General features: G+C 40.7%; 1 protein-coding gene across 1 annotated transcript; it reads right to left on the bottom strand.

Annotated features, from left to right (window-relative positions):
• Positions 1-645: 645 nt before the first annotated feature.
• Positions 646-18,509, bottom strand: C3H6orf58 (chromosome 3 C6orf58 homolog). The gene is made up of 6 exons (XM_073336663.1): positions 18,164-18,509; positions 14,446-14,532; positions 10,419-10,603; positions 8,383-8,519; positions 3,965-4,203; positions 646-749 (listed from the first exon to the last, which is right to left on the bottom strand). The coding sequence occupies exons 1-6, from the start codon at positions 18,507-18,509 to the stop codon at positions 646-648; spliced, it is 1,098 nt and encodes a 365-aa protein (XP_073192764.1).
• Between the last annotated feature and the right edge of the window lie 1,402 nt (positions 18,510-19,911).

The raw sequence follows: 19,911 nt of genomic DNA, 5'->3' as shown, positions 1-19,911 counted from the left end.
TCCTCTAGCAGTAGCTGGATTATGCCAGAGAATAGTATCAATGGGAGTTACAGATATCTGGCACCACTTAGGATTTGACTCCATGTTATAAACTGAGGTGTTTCCAAGATGCAATGCAGCAGATAGATGATTCATCTGATCTGTATTTAAATTGAAAAGGCTGGAAGTTTCAAACCTAATTGCTGCTGTCATGTAAAATCTGGAATCTGCTGTAGCAGAGAAATACCAATTCAGAGACCATCAGAGACCAGACAAATTACATATTTAGCAAGACCATTGAATACAGAAAAAGAGAGACAGTCAGACTGTAATTGGGCTTTATTTAATTTTTCATTCATTATACATTTGTTTATAAGGCAAATTAACTGAGTTCTCATTTATAATTTTAGCGAGACATTTTAATTACATGCAAATGAGCTAAATAAGGACTAATAAAGAAAATTAGGCAGAATGATATTGATTCAATAGGAGAGAGAGAGGCACTCACATGGCTACTTAGGAAATCCTGCTTCAAGAAGTTAATGTGACCAGGTCACCTGATATACTGTGGGTTAAATAGCTGAATCAATCAGGGTCATATTGGAACTGTTTTTGAGACATGAAGTGCTGTCAAAGTAGCTCAGCTCATTATATATTCCCACTGGATCAAACTCCGGAGCCTGTAATCAAGTTTTCAATGAGGCTTTGGACCACTGCCCTTCCTGCTTCAGTAGACATAGCCATTCTCCACAGCAGCAGCAAGGTTCCTCCTTGGAAAGAAACAAACAAAAATATGCTACTGTAAAATCAGTGCCACTACAAAAGAGTAGGGTGAGCTGTCCAGGGGCAAAGAGGCCATCAGGTGGAAGACACCTCTGCTGAAACCTATTACAAAAGTGTGAATAGTGGAAGGTAATATGTACAAAACAGAAGTGGGTTGCCTGCATAATAATCACTTAAAACTATATATGGAGACAGAAACTGGTCTGTCAAATTAGGGCATTGTGGTAGTGATAAACAACTGGGTAAGTTCTCTCAGAACGCCTGTGGCAAGAAAGGATGATCAAATATAGATGTTGTGATCTTGGTTTTTTTATATTTATGATCAAATATAGATGTTGTTTTGACAACTATGTATAGCTTCTGTGTTTAAAAGACAATGCGCTAGCAGTTATGATCACACACTTCTTAATTTTTTTTAAAATCCATCCAGGTTTTGCACCACTATTAAGCTGAGGCTTCAAAGATCAAGCCAAAGTGGGGAAAATACACTAATATTTCCATATAGACTATCGATTATTCCAGCTGACAGTGTGTATGCTGGGGTTCAGAAACCATATACTAACACCAATATATAGGGCGTTCACTCCTTCCTGCTGCCCCCTGTGAGAACAAGTGGAAAGGAGCACTATAAAAAGGCAGGTCTCCAGTGATGCATATAGTATAAAAACCTAAATGGAACTGGTGCTCCTGAATGATGGCATCAAGCAGGAGCTAATGAATGAGCGAGGAGATCTCTACAAATATAGCTCCCTGCTAGTTAGGGGAGACTAGAGGACAGTAGGGAGCAGCCTAAACTAGGCACCTGGGAGGCAGATGTTTACACCAGATTGGAAAAGATGGTTATGGCTGAGCATGGCAGGGTTTTATTGCCTGTTTGCATAAAGCTCTTTGTATTTTGTTTCAAATCTCTACAACTTCTGGCAATAAAAATGTATCTAGCACAAGACGTTTATGTGGTGCTTCACTAACATAGATTGAGACATGTGCCCTGCTCCAAAGAGCTTACGGTCCAAGGGCCCAGTCCTGTGCGGTACCAAAACTCATCAAGTCCCGTTGAAGTCAGCCAGAGCCGAGGAGACTCAGCACCTCACAGGAGGTGCTCAACAGCCTGCAGAACCAGGTCCAAGAAATGACAAGACAAGAAAAGAAGATATAGGACAAAAGTTCAGTTCAGAGAGGAATAAGACATGTTATTGGGACAGAGAACAAGCTAGGAAAGATTTTGGGACAATGTCAATTTCAACTGAGAGTTCTGAAGGAGGAAGTGGGAGATGTGTCTAGACTAATCGCCCATTTGGGGGGAAGAAGACAAAGGGCTTCATCACCAGCTGTCGTCTAACATTATCCTACAATAAACTCTTCACAGTCAGGTTTCGCACCCAGATAAAACTAGGATGATACTAGACATGTTGATGCTCATACCTTTAGGTATGAATAATGGACAGGCACCCAGCCATGTACAGACACAGCTGAGTCTTCTGAGACACTTAACAGGAGGCTGAGCTTTCCCTCTGATCTCTGGTGTCAGACAGATCACAGAGAGTGGAGATCTGCCTCTAGAGCACCCATTTGCAGAGTGCCGAAAGGGTCAGATTTTTCTCCTATGTTATTCAATGCAACCATTCACCCACTTGGGGCTGTGATCTTGAACAGTCTGAAAATACAGATAATATCCAGCTCTACATCTCTTCCACACTGAACAGGGCAGCTGCTCCGTCACCTAGCTTCCCCGATGTCTGAAGTAGATAGGCACCTGGATGAAGAGTGGCTGGCTGAAACTTAATCCAGATAAGATGGAGATGACAGTAGTGGCAAGAGCATAAAAGTTTGAATGACTATCCAAAAGCACATTTCCCTCAGTAGAATGTGTCAGTCCTCTAATCAAGTGGTATGACAGACTCAGGGTCCTTCTGGACTATTCAAACTCCTGGACACCCAAATGGCATCCGTGGCTAGAAATCCCCTGCATCATCTTTGGCTGGCAAGGCACTTTCACCCCATCCTGGTCAGAGGTGGAGCTGGCCATAGTGATCCATACTGTGGTCAATTCCAAGCTTGATATCACTAAAACCTGGAGCTGAAAGTGAAGGCCAGCAACTTGCCACAGCCTGGCATCTGAGTTTCAGTGATGAGGAAACAACATTTCAGTGCTCCAGTCACTGCAGCGGTTCCAATCTCAACTCAGATGCAATTTGAAGTCCTAATCCTGGTTCCGAAACTACTCAGTGGGCCTCAAGTATTTCAGGGTAGATTGGCAGGTGTCCCTAGCTACAGAAGCCCTTTCCAAGCAGACATCAGACTGACCATGGCTGTCCTCATCTATACAATTAAACAGAAAACCCGTTCCTATACAATAACTATCCTACAGATGGCCAATTGATAAAAGAAATTGCTACCAAACATACACTAATGGCATTACAAGGAAGGACAGAGAAGACAGTCTTACTGAGAGACCATTGTTTTATGTAAATTTGTTCGTGCTGAAGTTCCATGAAGACAGGCACATCTAAAAGAAAGATCTCTATAGATAATCCAGCTCTTACATTTATTCAGTGCTCGTTGAATACAAGTTCTGTGGCATTTCTGAAAGTTTCCTGTGAGAAGGCCTTTACAGCAAGAAATCTTTCTTACAGCTCTCAAAGAAGCATCAGAATGACACAAGCACATACTGAATTCACAAATCAGAGAGCCTGTCACAGGAACAATTTTGACATGTGCTCTGTATTGTTGTACATGAATACTGCGTGGATTAAAGATTTCTTTCAGACTTATTATATAATATCCTTATTTTACAATATCACTATACTTATACAGTACTGTATTTTCACTTCAAGATGCCGACCTCTTTTCCTAAATAAAGGGAACTAAATAAAGAGATTTAAGCAGTGTAACTGTAAATGAACTGGAACCGTAGGAGCTTGTAGTTCTAAACTTTGCCATCAGATGATGCTGTGTAACTGATTTTGCAGCTTTCATGTTAACTTTAAAGAAGACTCAAATTTATATGATACCTTTGATAATTGAGAAAAAGCATGAAGTCAGTTGCTTTGGTGTACGTACACACACACACACACACAATCCCTAATCAAAGTTGTCTCCACACACTCTGTTGGTTGACCCATTTACCTGTGATTTTTTTTTTTTTTACTATACAGATGATGGATAAGGTGTAATATACACACAAAATATGGGTGGCGCATACCTGTCAATTTATTTGTTTTGTGAAGAACACAAAATAAAAGTAAGACTTTGTTCTGCTCTGGACTGAAGTCACTAATGAATGGGGCTTTATCACGTTCAGAAAGCATCCGCGGTGGTAAGAAAGCCTGGAAATAGTTTGTGTTCTGTAGATCTGCTGAAAAATGTGTAGCCGCAATGAAATCCACAGCATTAGCCCAATTCTCCCCAAAACTTGCTTCGGGGCCAGAGACATATTTTAAGCTGAAAGAAATAAAAACTCAAAGTTAACAGGTAAATTAATCCTACCCAGAGCTCATGAATCTCCCATTTATATTTCATTACATCTAACGTGTCAGATGCCTTAATCCATAAATGACTTCTTGCTTTAAAGGACTGTGTTAGTGAGACCAGTGATATGTGAAAGGGGTAGCAGAGAAAGCTTAGTCCCAGAGACCCAATATCATTGGGCCTTAAGGGCTCCCTGGGTGCTCCTGCCTCAGTTTCCCTGGCAGTGCTACCTTGGAGTGCAAGTGAGCTGTTTGAAGTGCTATTGTGGAGCCTTTCAAGCACTGATTCCCAACCTAGAATATGGCCATGCAAACTTTAAAGAGCAGTGACATCTGGTCTCCGTAGTCTACCAATGAGAATTCGTGATATGTGTGACTAGTCTCCCTCATAACACTGAGTCATTATGACTAACAGAACTGTAGCATGCAAATTAGCAGTAGAGGAAGGGTGATGATTGGCTGAGTTACCTGAAATCACAGTGGCCCTCCTTAAGAGTTACCTGAGCCTGCTTGTTACCTATATAATAAAAACTAAGTTAATATCTTAACTATGACCACATTTAAATGTAGCCTTTGAACAGGATTTCAGTTTAATTTTAAATATAAGGAAATTTTGAAGTGCCTGTATTATTCTGTTGCTAAGATTATCTGGGGCAAAGAAAAGACTGACAAAGATGCTAAACTTCTTAAAGAACCACCCAGTTTTTAATTAATTCTGGCTCACAAACTAAGGAATGGATTTCTTGTAAATTCTCAGAAAACCAATGATGTACACAGAGAATAACCACTGCAAGTTTGAGGAGGATATGCTGTATATTTCATCCAAAAGAAGTTCATTGAATCCGTACTTTACATGCAAAGTGGAATTCAGCCTTAATTATGGAGTCATGACCAGTGCCTCCATTATATAATTGTGGTTTCAGAGTAGCAGCCATGTTAGTCTGTATCCGCAAAACGAAAAGGAGGACTTGTGTTTCTCTGATGGTTTCTACTAGGGCTGGCTAAAATTTTTATCCTAGAATCATTTTTTTTTCAACAGAAAATGGCTTTTTGACTAAAACAAACATTTTTGGTAAAAATGGTTTATTTTGGTTAAAATGTTCAGGCCCGTAATGGGGTGTGCTCCTCACACAAGCCCTGCAAGAGCTGAATTAGGCCAGGTGGGCCCAAATCAGCTAATTAGGCTGCAAGCAAGGGAGCTTTAAACTGGAGAAAGCTAGTTAGAAGCTCACCTGTGAGGGACAGGCAGGGCTTCTACAAAAGCCAGGAGGCTGGCAACAGAAGGGGCTGCTGGGAAAGGCTGCAGTCACTCCCTGGAAGGAGTGAGAAGTGTTTGGAGGCTGCAGAGACCTGGAGGCTGCAGTTGCTCCTTTGGATGATAGAGCCATGAATCTGGCAGACCCAGAGAAGGAAGGGAGAACCAGAAGGTTAGGAAAGGGTTCAGGGAAATGCCACAAGGTATGGGGGAGAACAGACATTAACTGCTGACTAGAGGGTGCCTGAGCCAGATCTCAGAGTAGTGGGTGGGCTCGGGCTCCCCAACTAGCCACCGGGGAAGTAGTGCACAGGAAGAAGACTCCTTGCGCCTGTTTTGGAGAAGAGACTTCCTGCCCCGGAAGGGGAAACCACGATAGTGACCTAGCCAGAGGGCTGAGTCAGAAATGGGATGCAACAGCTCCTGGAGCAAGAGAGGGGCTGCAGACAGAGACCAAGGTGGAGGGACAGCATGCAACAACTGGAAAGGGCATCAGTCTGACCAAGCTAATCTCCAGAACTGCCAGCAGGCGGCACCATCCAGTGGTGAGTAGAGCAAACCTGTCACAAGGCCTTTGGGCAAAAATCCAAAAATGTTTAGTTTGTTTACATTTTTCAAGAAACTAAAAATTTTCCATGGGAAATTTCAGAAAAAAACCTAATATTTTTCAAAATTTCCTGTGAAAAAAATTTGCTTTTTCAACCAGCTCTAATTCCTACACATGATGGCAGAATGATTAGGACTATGCATAGATGCAAGAATAATACTGTTCCAATGCTTGTTATTGTAAGGGCAGTGCTGCAGATTTCCTGTCAAGTTCACTCCTGTATATGGTTGGTAGCATTGGTGGTATCATTTATCTAACTTGGTTTTGAGTTAGTATCATGACCCAAACAACTGAGTGAGAGAAAGATTTGAATGGATACCTAAAATAATACTAAGAATGACAATTAGCTCTCATATAGCACTTTAATCTGTAGATCTCAAAGTACTTTACAAAGGCAGTCAGTATCATTATCCCTACCTAACAGTAGGGAAACTGAGGTACAGAGCAAGCAAGGGGAAAGCGTAAATAAGAGTGTACACAGGATGAAATGATTGTGCTTAGTGCAAACCAAAGTGGTGAATATGGAGGCAGTAGATGAAAGGACTGGAGGAAGTCACTCATTAAATCTCTCTAGGAGGCTAATCCAAAACTTACTGAAGTTAACTCCTGTTGAAATCAGTGGGCTCTGGATCAGGCCCATCTTCTTCCAATGTCCTTCCACTGAAGTCATAGGTTTTTCCAGTATTGGGCACATAATATGGCCTGGCCTCTGGCTCTGGTGAAGTCTGGCACAAGCTGGAAGACTAACAGATGTTCTATGGTCTGTATTTTACCTCAGTCACATGTGCCTGGGTCACTGGAGTAGCCCCACTTCCACATATTGACTTTTGACCAGTCAACTCTTGTTCGGAGGTGATTTAAACATCTCCAGGTCAACCAACCCTACTCCGTGCCTGTGAGAAGGTGTCCAGCAATGTCAATGTGCATTTTGACATCCTTGATAAGTATTTCTAGTTATATGTGCTACATTTCCAGTTGTGCGACAGTCAGTGATTTTTTTTAAGCAGGCCTGTTGCAGCAAGGAAGCTTTTCCATGACTTCAGGTGGCTCACTACTACATTATAGCCACGTAACAGATGTCTGGTATTGTTGACCTGTTGTAATCATTCCGTTTTGTTTGTGACTGATCTGATATCCAGTGGAGCGAGTCCAGCTAGCGCATAAAGGCTGTTCACATTTGTTGGTTTTAGACATTCTGTGATGATGGAGCATCTGTCATTCAGAACAGGATCCAGCTTCTTTGCATGAGTTGATCTTTTCTACCCCGGATATGCGTATTTGGCCATTGAATAGCAAAGTGCAAGTGCAGTGGCTCTTAGTGTTGCTGGGTTGGCTCCCCATTTTGAATTTACAAGCTTCCTGAGTATGTTATCCTGGGTGCTAACTTTGCCTTTTATCTTCTCCACATGTGCCCTGAAGGAGAGAGAGAGTTCTAGGATCACTCGTAGGTAGATAGAGGGCAAATGGTACCCCATTCCAGATGATGCTGACTTGTCTATTGGCCTCATGGTACCAAAAATGGAACAGACTCACCTGTGTTTTGGCTGGCTTGGTCCACAATTGGTTCTTGGTGTAATAAACTGAGAGCCCAGATCTTGCCAATTTTAACATAGCTGTGTCGTTTGCTGCTGATAGGTCGGCAAACACAGAGCCTGTTACCATACGCTTTTCAAAGCTTGCTCTGGGATTAGTTGCTTTTCAGCAAGTGGTGATAGGTGGTTTAAGATGAAATGCTCATATAGTTTGTAGAGGTGGCATAGCAGTGGTTATAGGCCTTAAGTTCTTCAGCTCCATTTCATTCTTCCCTGGCTTAAGGAGTGCCGTGGCACATGCTCACCCCCAGACACTGGGGACTTTATGTGTGGCTGAGAGTGTGTTAAACAACTTGAATAACCAGATCTTTGTTGCTGGTCAGAAGTATTTGATTTGTTCTTTGTGAATGTCATCTATACCAGCTGCTTTGCCATTCTTGAGGATGTTAATTCCAGTTAATTCCGTCATTGTATACACTGCCCCAGAATGATACATCTCCTGGTCTTCTTGCCACTTCAGCCATGTCTTAGGTTGTTTGATGCCCTGCCATTTTCTAGAAGGAGCGTTCATGTTGCAGTCCCTGTCACTCTTTGAATATACAAATCTTGCTGAACACGTACCACTACAATATAACTAAAGAGTCAGGAGCATGATGAGCAAGAAAGAGTATACTAAACCGTGCAAATATGGTGCCTACTAATGGACATGGAACTGGGGAATCATCCCCTTTTGAACTTACTTTTGTGGCTTTCTCTTACCTGTTTCTGAACTTTGGAACTGCATAAGCGATGGATGCTACATGCGCTTCCCACAAGTAATGCAATGCTTCATCCTTTTCTATTGAGAAGGAAGATGCTGTGGGCCTTTCAGATTTCTGTTCAGTGGATAATAGATACTAAAGTAAAAGCAGAACATACAAATATTACCAGTGAGACTAGTTTAAAAAAATACATAGTAGTTAGTTACTTGCAAAACAATTATTTTGACAAGTGTTTTGTTTAACTGGGGCAAATTGCTTTTAAATAGTTAGAGTGTGGTCATGTTGCATATCGATTAAAGCTTAATATTTGACATGGGGGGGGGAGAAAGAATGATTAATAAATTTACAGGGTGAAATCATGACTAATCATTAAGGTTAGTGAGATTTTGTCATTGACTTCAATGGAGCCAGGTCAAATCTAGAAGACAAAATGGGGGTGAGGGGAAAGGGAGGGACAAGGGTTGCCATTCTGATGATCTAGGATGATCTTCTGCATAGTACGCGACATAGAATTTCACCCAGTAACTTATGCATCAGGCCTAAAACTGGATGACACACATTGTAATTTACTCCTAAAGTGGTGCTTTTTCTGACTCTGAAATAGTTGATTTGCAACCTGAAAGCATTCTGTTATTCAAAATTCCTGTTTAAATGGATACATTTCATTACAGTCCCACTTTGCTTTTTAAAATATGGGAAACTGCTGCTAGAGTTGGGGAAAAAATGTTTAGACTGAATTCTTCTATAGTTTGCTGTACTTATAATGGATGATTCAGCTGAGGATATTATTTCCAAGGGGAAGACAAGAAACAAACAAGTCAACAATAAACAAAGGGCTTGGTACAATTGGATTACCTCTTTCTGCTACAGTCAGTGGGTACTGATTTCTAAATTAAGTTGTGCAGTGGCTTTAGTTGATTTTTTGGATTATGGAGAGGTCCCACGAAATTGTTAGGATATGTTGGGTTTTTTTAAAAAAAACACCACCACTTCCCGTAGGTTCCCAATGTTGCCAAAACTTGTGGAGCTGAACTGGTATTAGCAATAGTGGGGACATTTTTATTAAAATGTCTTATTATAAACAAGAGTTCTGTGTTTTGACATCATGGAATTTTCTATGCTACAATCCTTGTATTCTTGGTCTGACTTGAGCAGTCTCTTACACACTTTCAAGTGCATTGATATAGATTTTCAGGAAGTCAGAAAGAAAGTTAGCTGTAAAATGTATCATGCCAGCTGTCTTTTAGGTTAGGATTATAATTTTAGTTCTTTGATTATAATCTTTTAAACATATTATTTCAGATGAATAAACTTAAGAAAACAAATATCTGTAATGACTGATCCAGTCATACCCTTCCGCTCTCTGGTTCATCTGTCTAGTTTACCAAGAGAATTTTTGTTTTAGACTTTGAGTCTCTGATGGACTGGACATTATAATACTTGCATCTCTGGCTGTTCACTGAAAATCTGAGAGGAAGTGTAAGTAAAGGAATCATTATTGAAACTTGGGATGGAAAAGAAACTGTCACCTCTCTTTTAGAGAAAAGGTGTGAAGTGAGAGGGAAAGACTGTGTACGTGTACAAAAGACTGTCTTTCTGGGTGAAACTTTCAACAACTCTTTTGACACTCAAAAGAAGCAAAGGGATCATATAAAAGTAGGATAAGGGCATTTCTCAAGGAGAAGATTCTGTATCACATTTCTGTTCTTTGTATAGCCATAGCACAGCTCCCAAATTACTAGTATAAGTATTAGCATAACAATCTCTCGAGTCAGACTCCAAAACATAGAATTATTTAAAGTGAAGAAATAAAGCTATAAACCTTAAAAATTCTGGACGTGATACTCCTCTCTAACTAATTTTACATCATGGTAACTCCATTGACTTCACCTGGATTTCTCCTAACTGAAACGGGTATTAATGAGATGTGAATCAGGCCCTCTGATTCTTAAAAAACATTAATAATAAGTTTAAAAAGCAATGTTCTGGTATCATCTGTCACAAACTATGAACAACAGAAAAAAGATGATCTACCTCAAAATAAGCCTTCCATGCATCCATGACTTTTGGAATGCGGGAACGGCAGTCAGCAGTGCTGTAGCAGAAGTCTGCTCTTAGCTCTTCTGGTGGTAATATTTTTATCTCGTGTTGCAACTGTCCAAAGAAACCAGCTTCCGTGGCACCCAGAAATGGTATAATACCCAGATAGTAATTCACAGCTATAATAACACATGAAAAGAAAAAGAGATGACAGTTGCAAGTGAATGAAACATGCCTACCTAGAGAAAACAGTGAGATTCTGCCTCTGTGCTAATGTTTAAAATCACCAGTCGTTTACACATGATAGTTCGATTGTTGTTAAGTCAATAGGAGTTGAAGGTGTTCAGTATTTTGCAGGATGGGTTAGCAACTTGAAAAATGAGGCCCTTAAATGTTACCATGTACAGGGCTCAAAAGTTTACCAGACACTCGCACAATACTAAACTCATGAAAATTAGCTCCATGGGCCTTATCCTGGAGAGAAGCCCAGCACCCACATCTAGCATCTAGGAAACGAAAAGGTGCTGACACTCTTATCAGGGTGCCCTCTGGTGGGCATTGTATGGGGCTGTTTGCTTCCTAACAGCATATAGATTGTGGGTGCCTCCTGGTTTTTAAGTCTCTGATCTCCATCTAGTTGCTGGAAGAAAGAGTTTTCTCTTTCTTCTCCCTATTCCCAGTCTCCTGGCATTCCTTTGCCCCTCAAACTCATTGAATTTTAGGTGCACAAGAAATTCAGGAATGGCCCCCAAATATGGTTTTATTTATAAGTATAGTGGTTGTTTTGGTGGGTCACTCTGAGGCAGGCTTTCAGAAATAACTAACCAGTGGTCGAAAGTAGATAGTGGTAACAGTAGGTTTATTTCTGACTATTTAAGTGTTTGAGCCCAGATCTGAAAGTCTGTGGAGTATTTATACTGCATGCTTGGGGAAAAAGTGACTGAAGATCATATAGCCTCTTTCTTTTCCTATGGAGACACATTTCCATGATACGAGAATGATGCTAGTTAAAATATAGTATGCAGTTCACTCTGCTCATGCCCTCAAGCTTTACACTCCGTCAGAAGGATACCAAAGGTTTGACATCATGTCTCCTATTAGTGTGAGCAGTACTCCTTGTTTGACAATGCTCTATTACTCAGAAGGAGGGACTTATCCTGATGATGGGCATGATATAAAAACCGGAATGGAAGGAAGGTATGCATACATACCTCTAATTACAAGTTACAGCTCTTATTTTAAACTCATATTTACCTTCATACACTTATAAGCCTGACATTTTTTTTTCCCATTTACGTAGCACCAAAAGTTTGCTTGGTGCTTCAGACATGTATTGAGATTGGAGCCCAGTACTGAAACGGTTACCATCTAAGAAGGAGAAAAGGATGGGGGTGGGGACAAATGCAACATATAAGCAAAGTGATCTAGCCCTGGTGTTTTACATGTATCTTGCTAGTTTCAAAAAATCTTCAACACACACCCATACTTGCACTGCTCCATTCTTACAGGAATGAGTTTATTTAATCATCTTTTCTGAAGATAGCAAAAAAAGTCACACACTGTGAGCTCTGTGTAGCAAATGTGCTGCACTATGTTGTTGAAGAGAGGTAGCGTAAACACAGTTAAAAGTAAAGTCATGTTTCTATTTTGCTAAGAATACCTGATGACATTATGATACCCATTCAAATTGGTTATCCTAACGCAAGGTTTCTCGCACCCTCCTCTGTGATGCTGGCCACTGTCAGGGAGAGGATGCTGGATTAGATGGTTTGATCCAGCATGGCAATTCCTATGTTTCTTTGTAACTTTGAGCACCCACTGGTCACATGATGTATATTTTTAGGGTCTGACTTGTTGCCAGACTCTTAATTACAGAAGTCTCCAAAAAAAAATGTGTATGGCATGGGAGGTTGCTAGGATGAAGTAGATCCAGGCAGCCAGCCAGCATGTGGTGTGGAGCAGGAGGAGGGTCACTTGACAGGAAAATATGAGCAGGGGAGATTCGGGAGTGAGGGACAGAAGTGATGGAGGGAAAAGATTTATTTTTTTTAAAGGAGATAGACTATTGGTTGAACATTAAAAAAGATCATAAAAATTTGAAGATTGAAGTTTTCTGTAGGAAAAAGCCTGCCTTATCTAAAAGAACAGGGTTGTTTAACAAACATTGGTTCCATGTAAGTGTCTTTAAACTCAAATATTCATATTAAGCTGTAAAGGATTATTCTCATTTTTTCCCTACCTGTCAGTTTCCTTTTTGAAAAAAGGCACAAGATAAAATTACAAAAGCACCTATGGCCCAACTTTTTGAAGGTATTCAGGCATTACTCCACTCAGCATTGCAAGGCTTAAGTGACCTGGGAGCCTAAGCCTCATATCAAAAGTGCCAAGCCCAGATTCCATTGCCGTTCAATGAGGCTTAGAATCTAAATCATTTTGATGCTTTTGAAAATCTTACCCAGGACATAAAATAGAAATTTCTTTAAAATCTCTGAACAGGTTCATTCATTTTTGGATATGTAAACAGAGAAAAGTATGCTTTTTATGGTTCATTTTAGAATAGCTAAAGTTTCTCAACTGGCATGTGGGTAGCCCTCAAGGAGAAACAGGCCAGTAAGAAATCAGTGATTTCTTTAAAAAAAAAAAATCCTTTTTCTTTCTTTGAGGAGTTATGCTTCAGTAGAAAGACTAGAAATACTGCCATGTAAGGCCAGCTCGGGGAGAAAAAAACTGGCTATATTGTTTCAATGTGTGTTTTTGGAGCTTATTTCCATATGTCTATGAATTAAAAGGAGAGTGGAATAGCAAATTAAGACACTCAAATCCTCAGCCGGTAAAGAATGCAGCCTTTGTTTTTCTGCAAACTTTGGCACAGCTTTTTTTGGAAAACAGAAGACCTGTTACATAAGCTCCTGGAACTCATAAGCCTAAAGGAAAGGGCAATAAATCAACTGCCAGTATCACTGCAAAGTCTCTTAACAAGCCTGGATGTATGTAGAACAGAGATTTGCAAATTGTGGGGTGCACCTCCCTGGGGGCCATGGAGGAAGGTTGGGGGGGGCAATCAGCGATGCCAGGCAGCTGGTGCCATCCTTGCACAGCAGGACTTGGAGAGGGAGTGCCACCTCCACCCCTGACACCTTTTTGGGCTACCCAGTTTGTGGGCCAGTGTTAACATCTTCTGCACCCGTGCTGATTTCCAGTCCTGGCAGCCTCCATGCCCAGTGCTGGTTCTACCTCAGAGACCATCAAATTCCCATAGCGGGAGGGACTGGTGCAACCAAAAATTGTAATTCAAAGTGGGGGAGGGTGGGGTGGGTCAGCTCAAAGTTTGAAAACTGCTGATGTAGGAGCAGTGTGTTTTCCCTTCCACATGAAAGTCTGGGCAATCATATGCTCAGTCAGGGCAGTCACCTCAGTCACCTCCTACAGACCTGGTGGGTGAGCTGGTGGCTTTACGCTTTTATCTCAGGAAAGGATTCACATGCTCTGAGGGGAGGAGGTGATAAGAGCACAGGCTTGCTTCCTGTGGGATTAGCCTACTCCTGTTCCTCCTGTCCAATTGGCCCCAGTACAATCGTATTGACAACAATGGAGTTGGGAAGGTGCAACTGAGGATAGAATTGCTCCACAGGATTTTTATTCTTCACGCTGATGCATGAACCAGAAAAGAACCCAGCTTGACTTTCACATCATTGACTGGCTGTGGTGCTGGAAGTTAAAATGAGCAAACTGGATCTGGGGTCATTGATAGATGTCAAATATGGAACCCCACTCTGCCATTTTTATTCACTTTTCAGAATACTGCCCCATTTTAAGGTTGAGAATTTAAACCTCCACAAGTTTCAGGGTTAAGAAGTCTTAGTTTACTTGTGTTTATGTATTGTTCTGTGACCTTTCACTGCACAGTCATGTAATGCTGAAATTACTTTGAAGTGGAGTTCAAATGGATGAGAGACTCTGAATTGCCTTCTAGGTCATTACTCATTTTCCAAATAAAAGCAAACTAATAACATGTACTTACAGGCCCACCAGCTTCGGACAGAGATGCACAGATGCTGTCCAGCGCCATGGCTGCAGGTGGTAACATTGGAAGGATCTGCTAGCCTGCCTGAATCAAAACAAAATGGAATGCCAGATGCTACTCACCTTATTCACAGGAGCAGTCCCACTGAAGCCTATGGGACTTCTTGTATAAGCAAAGCATGCAGGATTTGGCTCAGTGAAAGAAAATGGTTACTGTTCATATGGTAGTTTAATTTCACAATCAATGCCTCTTATAGTGCCAATGAATTGAGACTCCCAAACCAAGGCCTGAACTCAACAAAGCACAAAAGTGTGTCCTCAACATTAAGCATTTGAGTAATCCCACTCCTGTTCAGCCAAACTCTTCAACACGTGCTTCATGTTAAACATGTTTACAGTCTCCTGGTGATTCTTTCAAGGCATTTAAGCACATGTTTAACTTGAAGGATGTAACATAAGTAATCCTCTCCTGTTCAGCAACATATTTAAATCATGTGTTTAATGTTAATTATGTGAGTAACCTCATTGTAATTCAGCATTTCACTTATACACACATTCAAGCATGTGACATGAGTATTCCCATGCTTATTAAGCAAACTATTTACGCATGTGCTTTGGTGAATCGGGTCTTAAATATCTGCTATTACAGAGGTTCCCAAATGCTGGACAGTAGAGCATTTGGTCTGTGGAGAATGAGCTGGGTATGTGGTGGTGTTTTTCACCTTTGTTTCTGCCAGGCAAATCACATTAAATGAAATCTAAAATACATTAAATCCTTTTTTATTACTATTTTATATATAAACAATTGCTGTACTTGCCTCAGGGAAGACATGTAATCATGAACGGTGAGAAGATATCCACAAAACAATCCCTCTGGTAAGATGTCATCCATACCATGAAAAAGTTTGGGGACCCTTTTTCTATTATATTTCAATACATTGTGTAACCAAAATGAAATAACTAGGAGCTAGAGCTGTCAATTAATCACAGTTAACTCACGCAATTAACTAAAATTATTAAAAAAATTATTTGCGATTAATTGCAGTTTTAATCACACTGAAGAGACATATGGATCTTTAGTGCATCTGGCATGTAAATATCTTGGGACACTGGCTGAAGCAGTGCCATGTGAATGCCTGTTCTCACTTTCAGGTGACACTGTGAACAAGAAGCTGGCAGCATTATCTCCTGCAAATGTAAACAAACTTGCCTGTCTGAGGGACTGGTTGAACAAGAAATAGGACTGAGTGGACTTGTAGGCTCTAAAGTTTTACATTGTTTTGTTTTTGAATGCAGTTATATTTTATACATAATTCTACATTTGTAAGTTCAACTTTCATGATAAAGAGATTGCACTACAATACTTGAAAATACTATTTCTTTTGTTTTTTTACAGTGCAAATATTTGTAATAAAAATAAATATAAAGTGAGCACTGTACACTTTGTATTCCATGTTGTAATTGAAATCAATATATTTGAAAATGTAGAAAACATCCAAAAATCTTTAAATAAATGGTATTGTATTATTAACAGTGCGATTAATCACGCAATTTTTTTAATCATTTGACAGCCCTACTAGGAGCCTAATTTGAAACTAGTCAATGATATGGGTCAAATCTAAGTCGAAATTGATTGTAGTTCAGCTTTTTAAAGTGAATTAAGTGCTTTAGAAAGATGATATATTGACAGTCCTGGAGACTGTTGCCTAACTATATTTAGCTACAGTTTCATAAATTCACTAGTTACCGAAGCCTCCATAGTAGTGCTGAAGATATCCATAGCGCTTTACAAAACAAAGCAATTAAAGAGAGTGTCCCTGCATGATGAATTCCATTGTTCTTCTCTTAATTTAGAATATGGAGATTACAGGTTAGATGTGTGGGAGGTATGTTCGTAATTAAAATTTAACTCTAGCTACTTCTGAGGAATTGCTGAAAAACTTGTCAGAGAAGAAACCAGCAGACTGCTAAGAGTATTGTGTGCTGATACCTAGGGTGTTATACTACTGCCCAATGTGAGGACTTGAGCTCTGGCACTGCCCCCAAATGTTGTCCCATCCTGGCTGACTGCATGGACCATCCTATAATGGGCACTCTGGCTCCTACTCTCCCATGTGCTTCAGCAGTGGGGTTCTAATCAGAGGGCACTTGCAGGAAGAGACCTCCCGTGAAAATCTGGGAGCAGAGAGGAACAGCTAGGCAGAATTTGCATCCGATGAAGTGAGCTGTAGCTCACGAAAGCTTATGCTCAAATAAATTGGTTAGTCTCTAAGGTGCCACAAGTACTCCTTTTCTTTTTGCGAATACAGACTAACACGGCTGTTACTCTGAAACTTGTTACAATAGATAACTGACGCTATCATGTTTAGCTAAAACTTTTTTCCATATTTCCCCAATGGCACTGGGAAGATGCAAAAGCACTTCATTGTTTAAGTTAGGACCGTCTCCCAACACTGTGCAATGGAAGGCAGGGAATTTCAGAACAGGGTGATTTTTAAATGTTTACTTGAAAATTTACCAACAATTTTTTAGCTAGGAAATTTCTTAGAAAATTTAGTCTCCTGAGTGGTAGCCCTGGTAAATTCAGTTGTTAACACATGAAATGGGGGGAATTAACACCACCTTTAATTGGGAGGCTTCTCTGTATCCACAGAACAGTTACACTACAGTAAGTAGCAGGGCAAGATTCCTCATAAAATTCTTACTAATGTGCCTCATATCTGACCTGGAGAGACCTTTAGGGTACGTATACACTGCAAAATGAAGATGTGATTTTAGCATGGATAGGCATATCTAAGCTAATTTTAATCTTGCTAATACCAGTAACAACAGCACTGTAGACATGGCAGCGTGGGTTTCAGCATAAGCTAGCAACCCAGGTATGTACCCAGGTTCCCCGGCAGGCTAGCTTTAATCTGGTTAGCATAGGTATGCCTCCCTGTACCACATATATACTTTCATTTTGCAGTCTACTAAGACTGACAACAAGAATGACAAATCATTGAAAATAGTGATGTTGCTTGGCTTTTGTGGACTGGGCCCTCAGATACTAGGCCTGGCTGACCTGCACAAACGTTTTCATGAATTTTTTCACAACTCTTTTTGTTAAAACTTTGACATTTCAAAAAATCTCTCATGCACTTTAAGCTGGTCAAAAAGGAAAAAAGTGACAAGTTTTGAAAATATTTTCAAAAACAAATTCATAAAAAATTAAAAATTTTCAACCCACTCAAGGAATTATGCTGAAGCTACCAATGAAGATCTGATAAGCTACCAAATTAAAACAACAACAAAAACAATCAGTTAATATTTTAAAAACAGAGTTGCAATATCCAGTATAAAATTAGATGATCAGGAAATGCTTTTTAAAGCAGTGAATTAAGACACTAATCTATTAATTTTCTACCTCTATTTTTGGCCTAATAGGAATTTTAAAAAACATACTTGGCTTCTGATTAACATTGTATGTGGCAATATGTTCCCATATCAGCAAGGCAACTTCAAGTCCCCGTATCTATTGCTCAACAGTGCAAGGACATTGCATTCATCTCAAAAGTTCCCTTCCAACCTAGCAACTTAACTCTCTTCTGGGTAAAGCAAAATTCAGAATGTATGGGACTGTACTGGTTGCAAGTAAGAGACCATGAAAATAACGAACCTGCATTTATCTATTAAATATTTAGTTATTACAGCCCTTTTAAGGAGAGAGTTTGTACCTGTATGATATTGCCAGCCAAGCTGCAGAGGCAAGCCCCATAGGATATTGCCAACATTATTTGATCCAGATGTGGTGAAATATTTAGCTGAATAGTTGAGCAAGATCTTATACACTCCCAGTCTCTCTAGATAGTTCCAGGCACTGATGAAGATTTTGTTGCCATGTACTGGGAAATCCTCTATGCTTCCAGGAGCCTGATGCCACAGAGGAGGATAGACATCATTTTTGCAGACATCCTCTTGGGTTAGTGCTACTACAGTTGTTGGACTGAGAGCAACGGCGGTGAGTAGCACAAGGAGAAGAGAGTGCTGCCCCAGGAACACACACATGTCAGGTAGGACCATCTTATACAGGTATCTGGGGCTTTCAGAGTAGGTATGAGCTTTCAGCAGGGAAGGCAGGGGCGGGATGGTGGCTCAGGCTACCTATGAAGTCAGTTAGCTTGGATCACCCTGCCCCTTTTCCCATGAAGCTGACGTGGCTCTGTCAGACTGGCATACCAAGAGTGATGCTCATACCCCTGCCATTCCAATGCTGCCTTTGAGGCAGGGATGGGGAGCTGAAGGATCTCTGGCACTGTATCAGCTCTGAGGGACTTGAACATGCTCGGTAACAACAGAGGAAAGAAGCAGGAATAAATGAAGCTGCTGCCCTCCTACCATAACAATCTTCTTCTCCAACAAAATGGGGATAAAAATGGGGGAAGAAGGGATTTAAAAAATGGGGGTGAGGGGACAAAAGGGGAAAAACAAGGGGGGGCATGGCAAGCTGAGAGACAATAACAAGGGCAGGGGGCAAAAATGAGGGAGCAGTAGGGAGGGGACTTGTGCTTCTCCTTGGACAATGCAGTACTGGGCTGTGGGTAAAACCATAATATAGCCCAATACCTAGACAACCTCTGTCAGGAAAACTGAAAGTAACTTCCTGCTACCAATGTTCCCTCTAAAAATTTGTTGTAGTGAGCAGGCTACACACTCTACTGAGCAATACATTTTTGTCCTTGGGCAGGCTTATGCCTTTTTTTCAGTGAGGGGTATGCCGAGTTGTGTGGAGGGGAGAGGGTAAGTGTGTGGTGAGCATGTGAGTTGGGTCCTGTCAACCGCAGCTCTGAAGTTGTGGAGCGCTGTGTTGAAACCATTGCCAGTAGTTAATTCTGACAGGTAGCTGTTTCTGCTGGGCTGTATGGAGGAAGCGTAAGTGGCATGGTTTCTGACCTGTGCAGTACATACAAGATTTCTGTCTAGCCAGGCAGTTTACAGGGAACATTGGTTGAAACTTCCTATTTGTGGCTCCAGCTATCCGTACATACAGGATCCCTAAACCTTGTTTATTTTTAGAACTTGAGTTTCAATTAATTATTAGGCTGGGATTTTCAAAGGAGGCTAAATTGGTTAGACTCTAAGGTGCCACAAGTACTCCTTTTCTTTTTGCGAATACAGACTAACACGGCTGTTACTCCGAAACCTAAAGGAGTTAGGACCAAGATCCTTAAAAGTATTTAAGTCCCTAACTCCCACTGATTTCAATGGGAGTTGGGTACCTAAATATCTTCGAGAATTCTGGCCAAGGTGCCAAAATCTCACTGAAACTCAAAGCAATTTGGGTACCTAGCTCCCTTCGCCTTTTGAAAATCATGGCTTAAATGTCCATTTTAACAACCATATAACTTCAGGATGAATGCAGCAGGCAATTAATCCTGACCTATTAGAAGGATCAGGGGAAATGAGTATGGGGGCAGAGACAGCA

The sequence above is a fragment of the Lepidochelys kempii genome, chromosome 3, assembly GCF_965140265.1.
Source record: "Lepidochelys kempii isolate rLepKem1 chromosome 3, rLepKem1.hap2, whole genome shotgun sequence".
In the NCBI taxonomy this organism is placed as follows: domain Eukaryota; kingdom Metazoa; phylum Chordata; order Testudines; family Cheloniidae; genus Lepidochelys; species Lepidochelys kempii.
Note: the sequence above shows the minus strand (reverse complement) of the source record. Positions and strands in the feature narration are given on the sequence as shown.

What these genes read in the sequence shown, in the direction of transcription:
- C3H6orf58 (XM_073336663.1), bottom strand. Translation starts at nt 18,509, where the DNA reads ATGGTCCTACCTGACATGTGTGTGTTCCTGGGGCAGCACTCTCTTCTC. An exon ending in TGTCCGAAGCTGGTGGGCCT is followed by an intron (nt 10,604 to 14,445) that starts GTAAGTACATGT and finishes GTGTTATTATAG; the next exon opens with CTGTGAATTACTATCTGGGT. An exon ending in CATGGAAGGCTTATTTTGAG is followed by an intron (nt 8,520 to 10,418) that starts GTAGATCATCTT and finishes CTTTTACTTTAG; the next exon opens with TATCTATTATCCACTGAACA.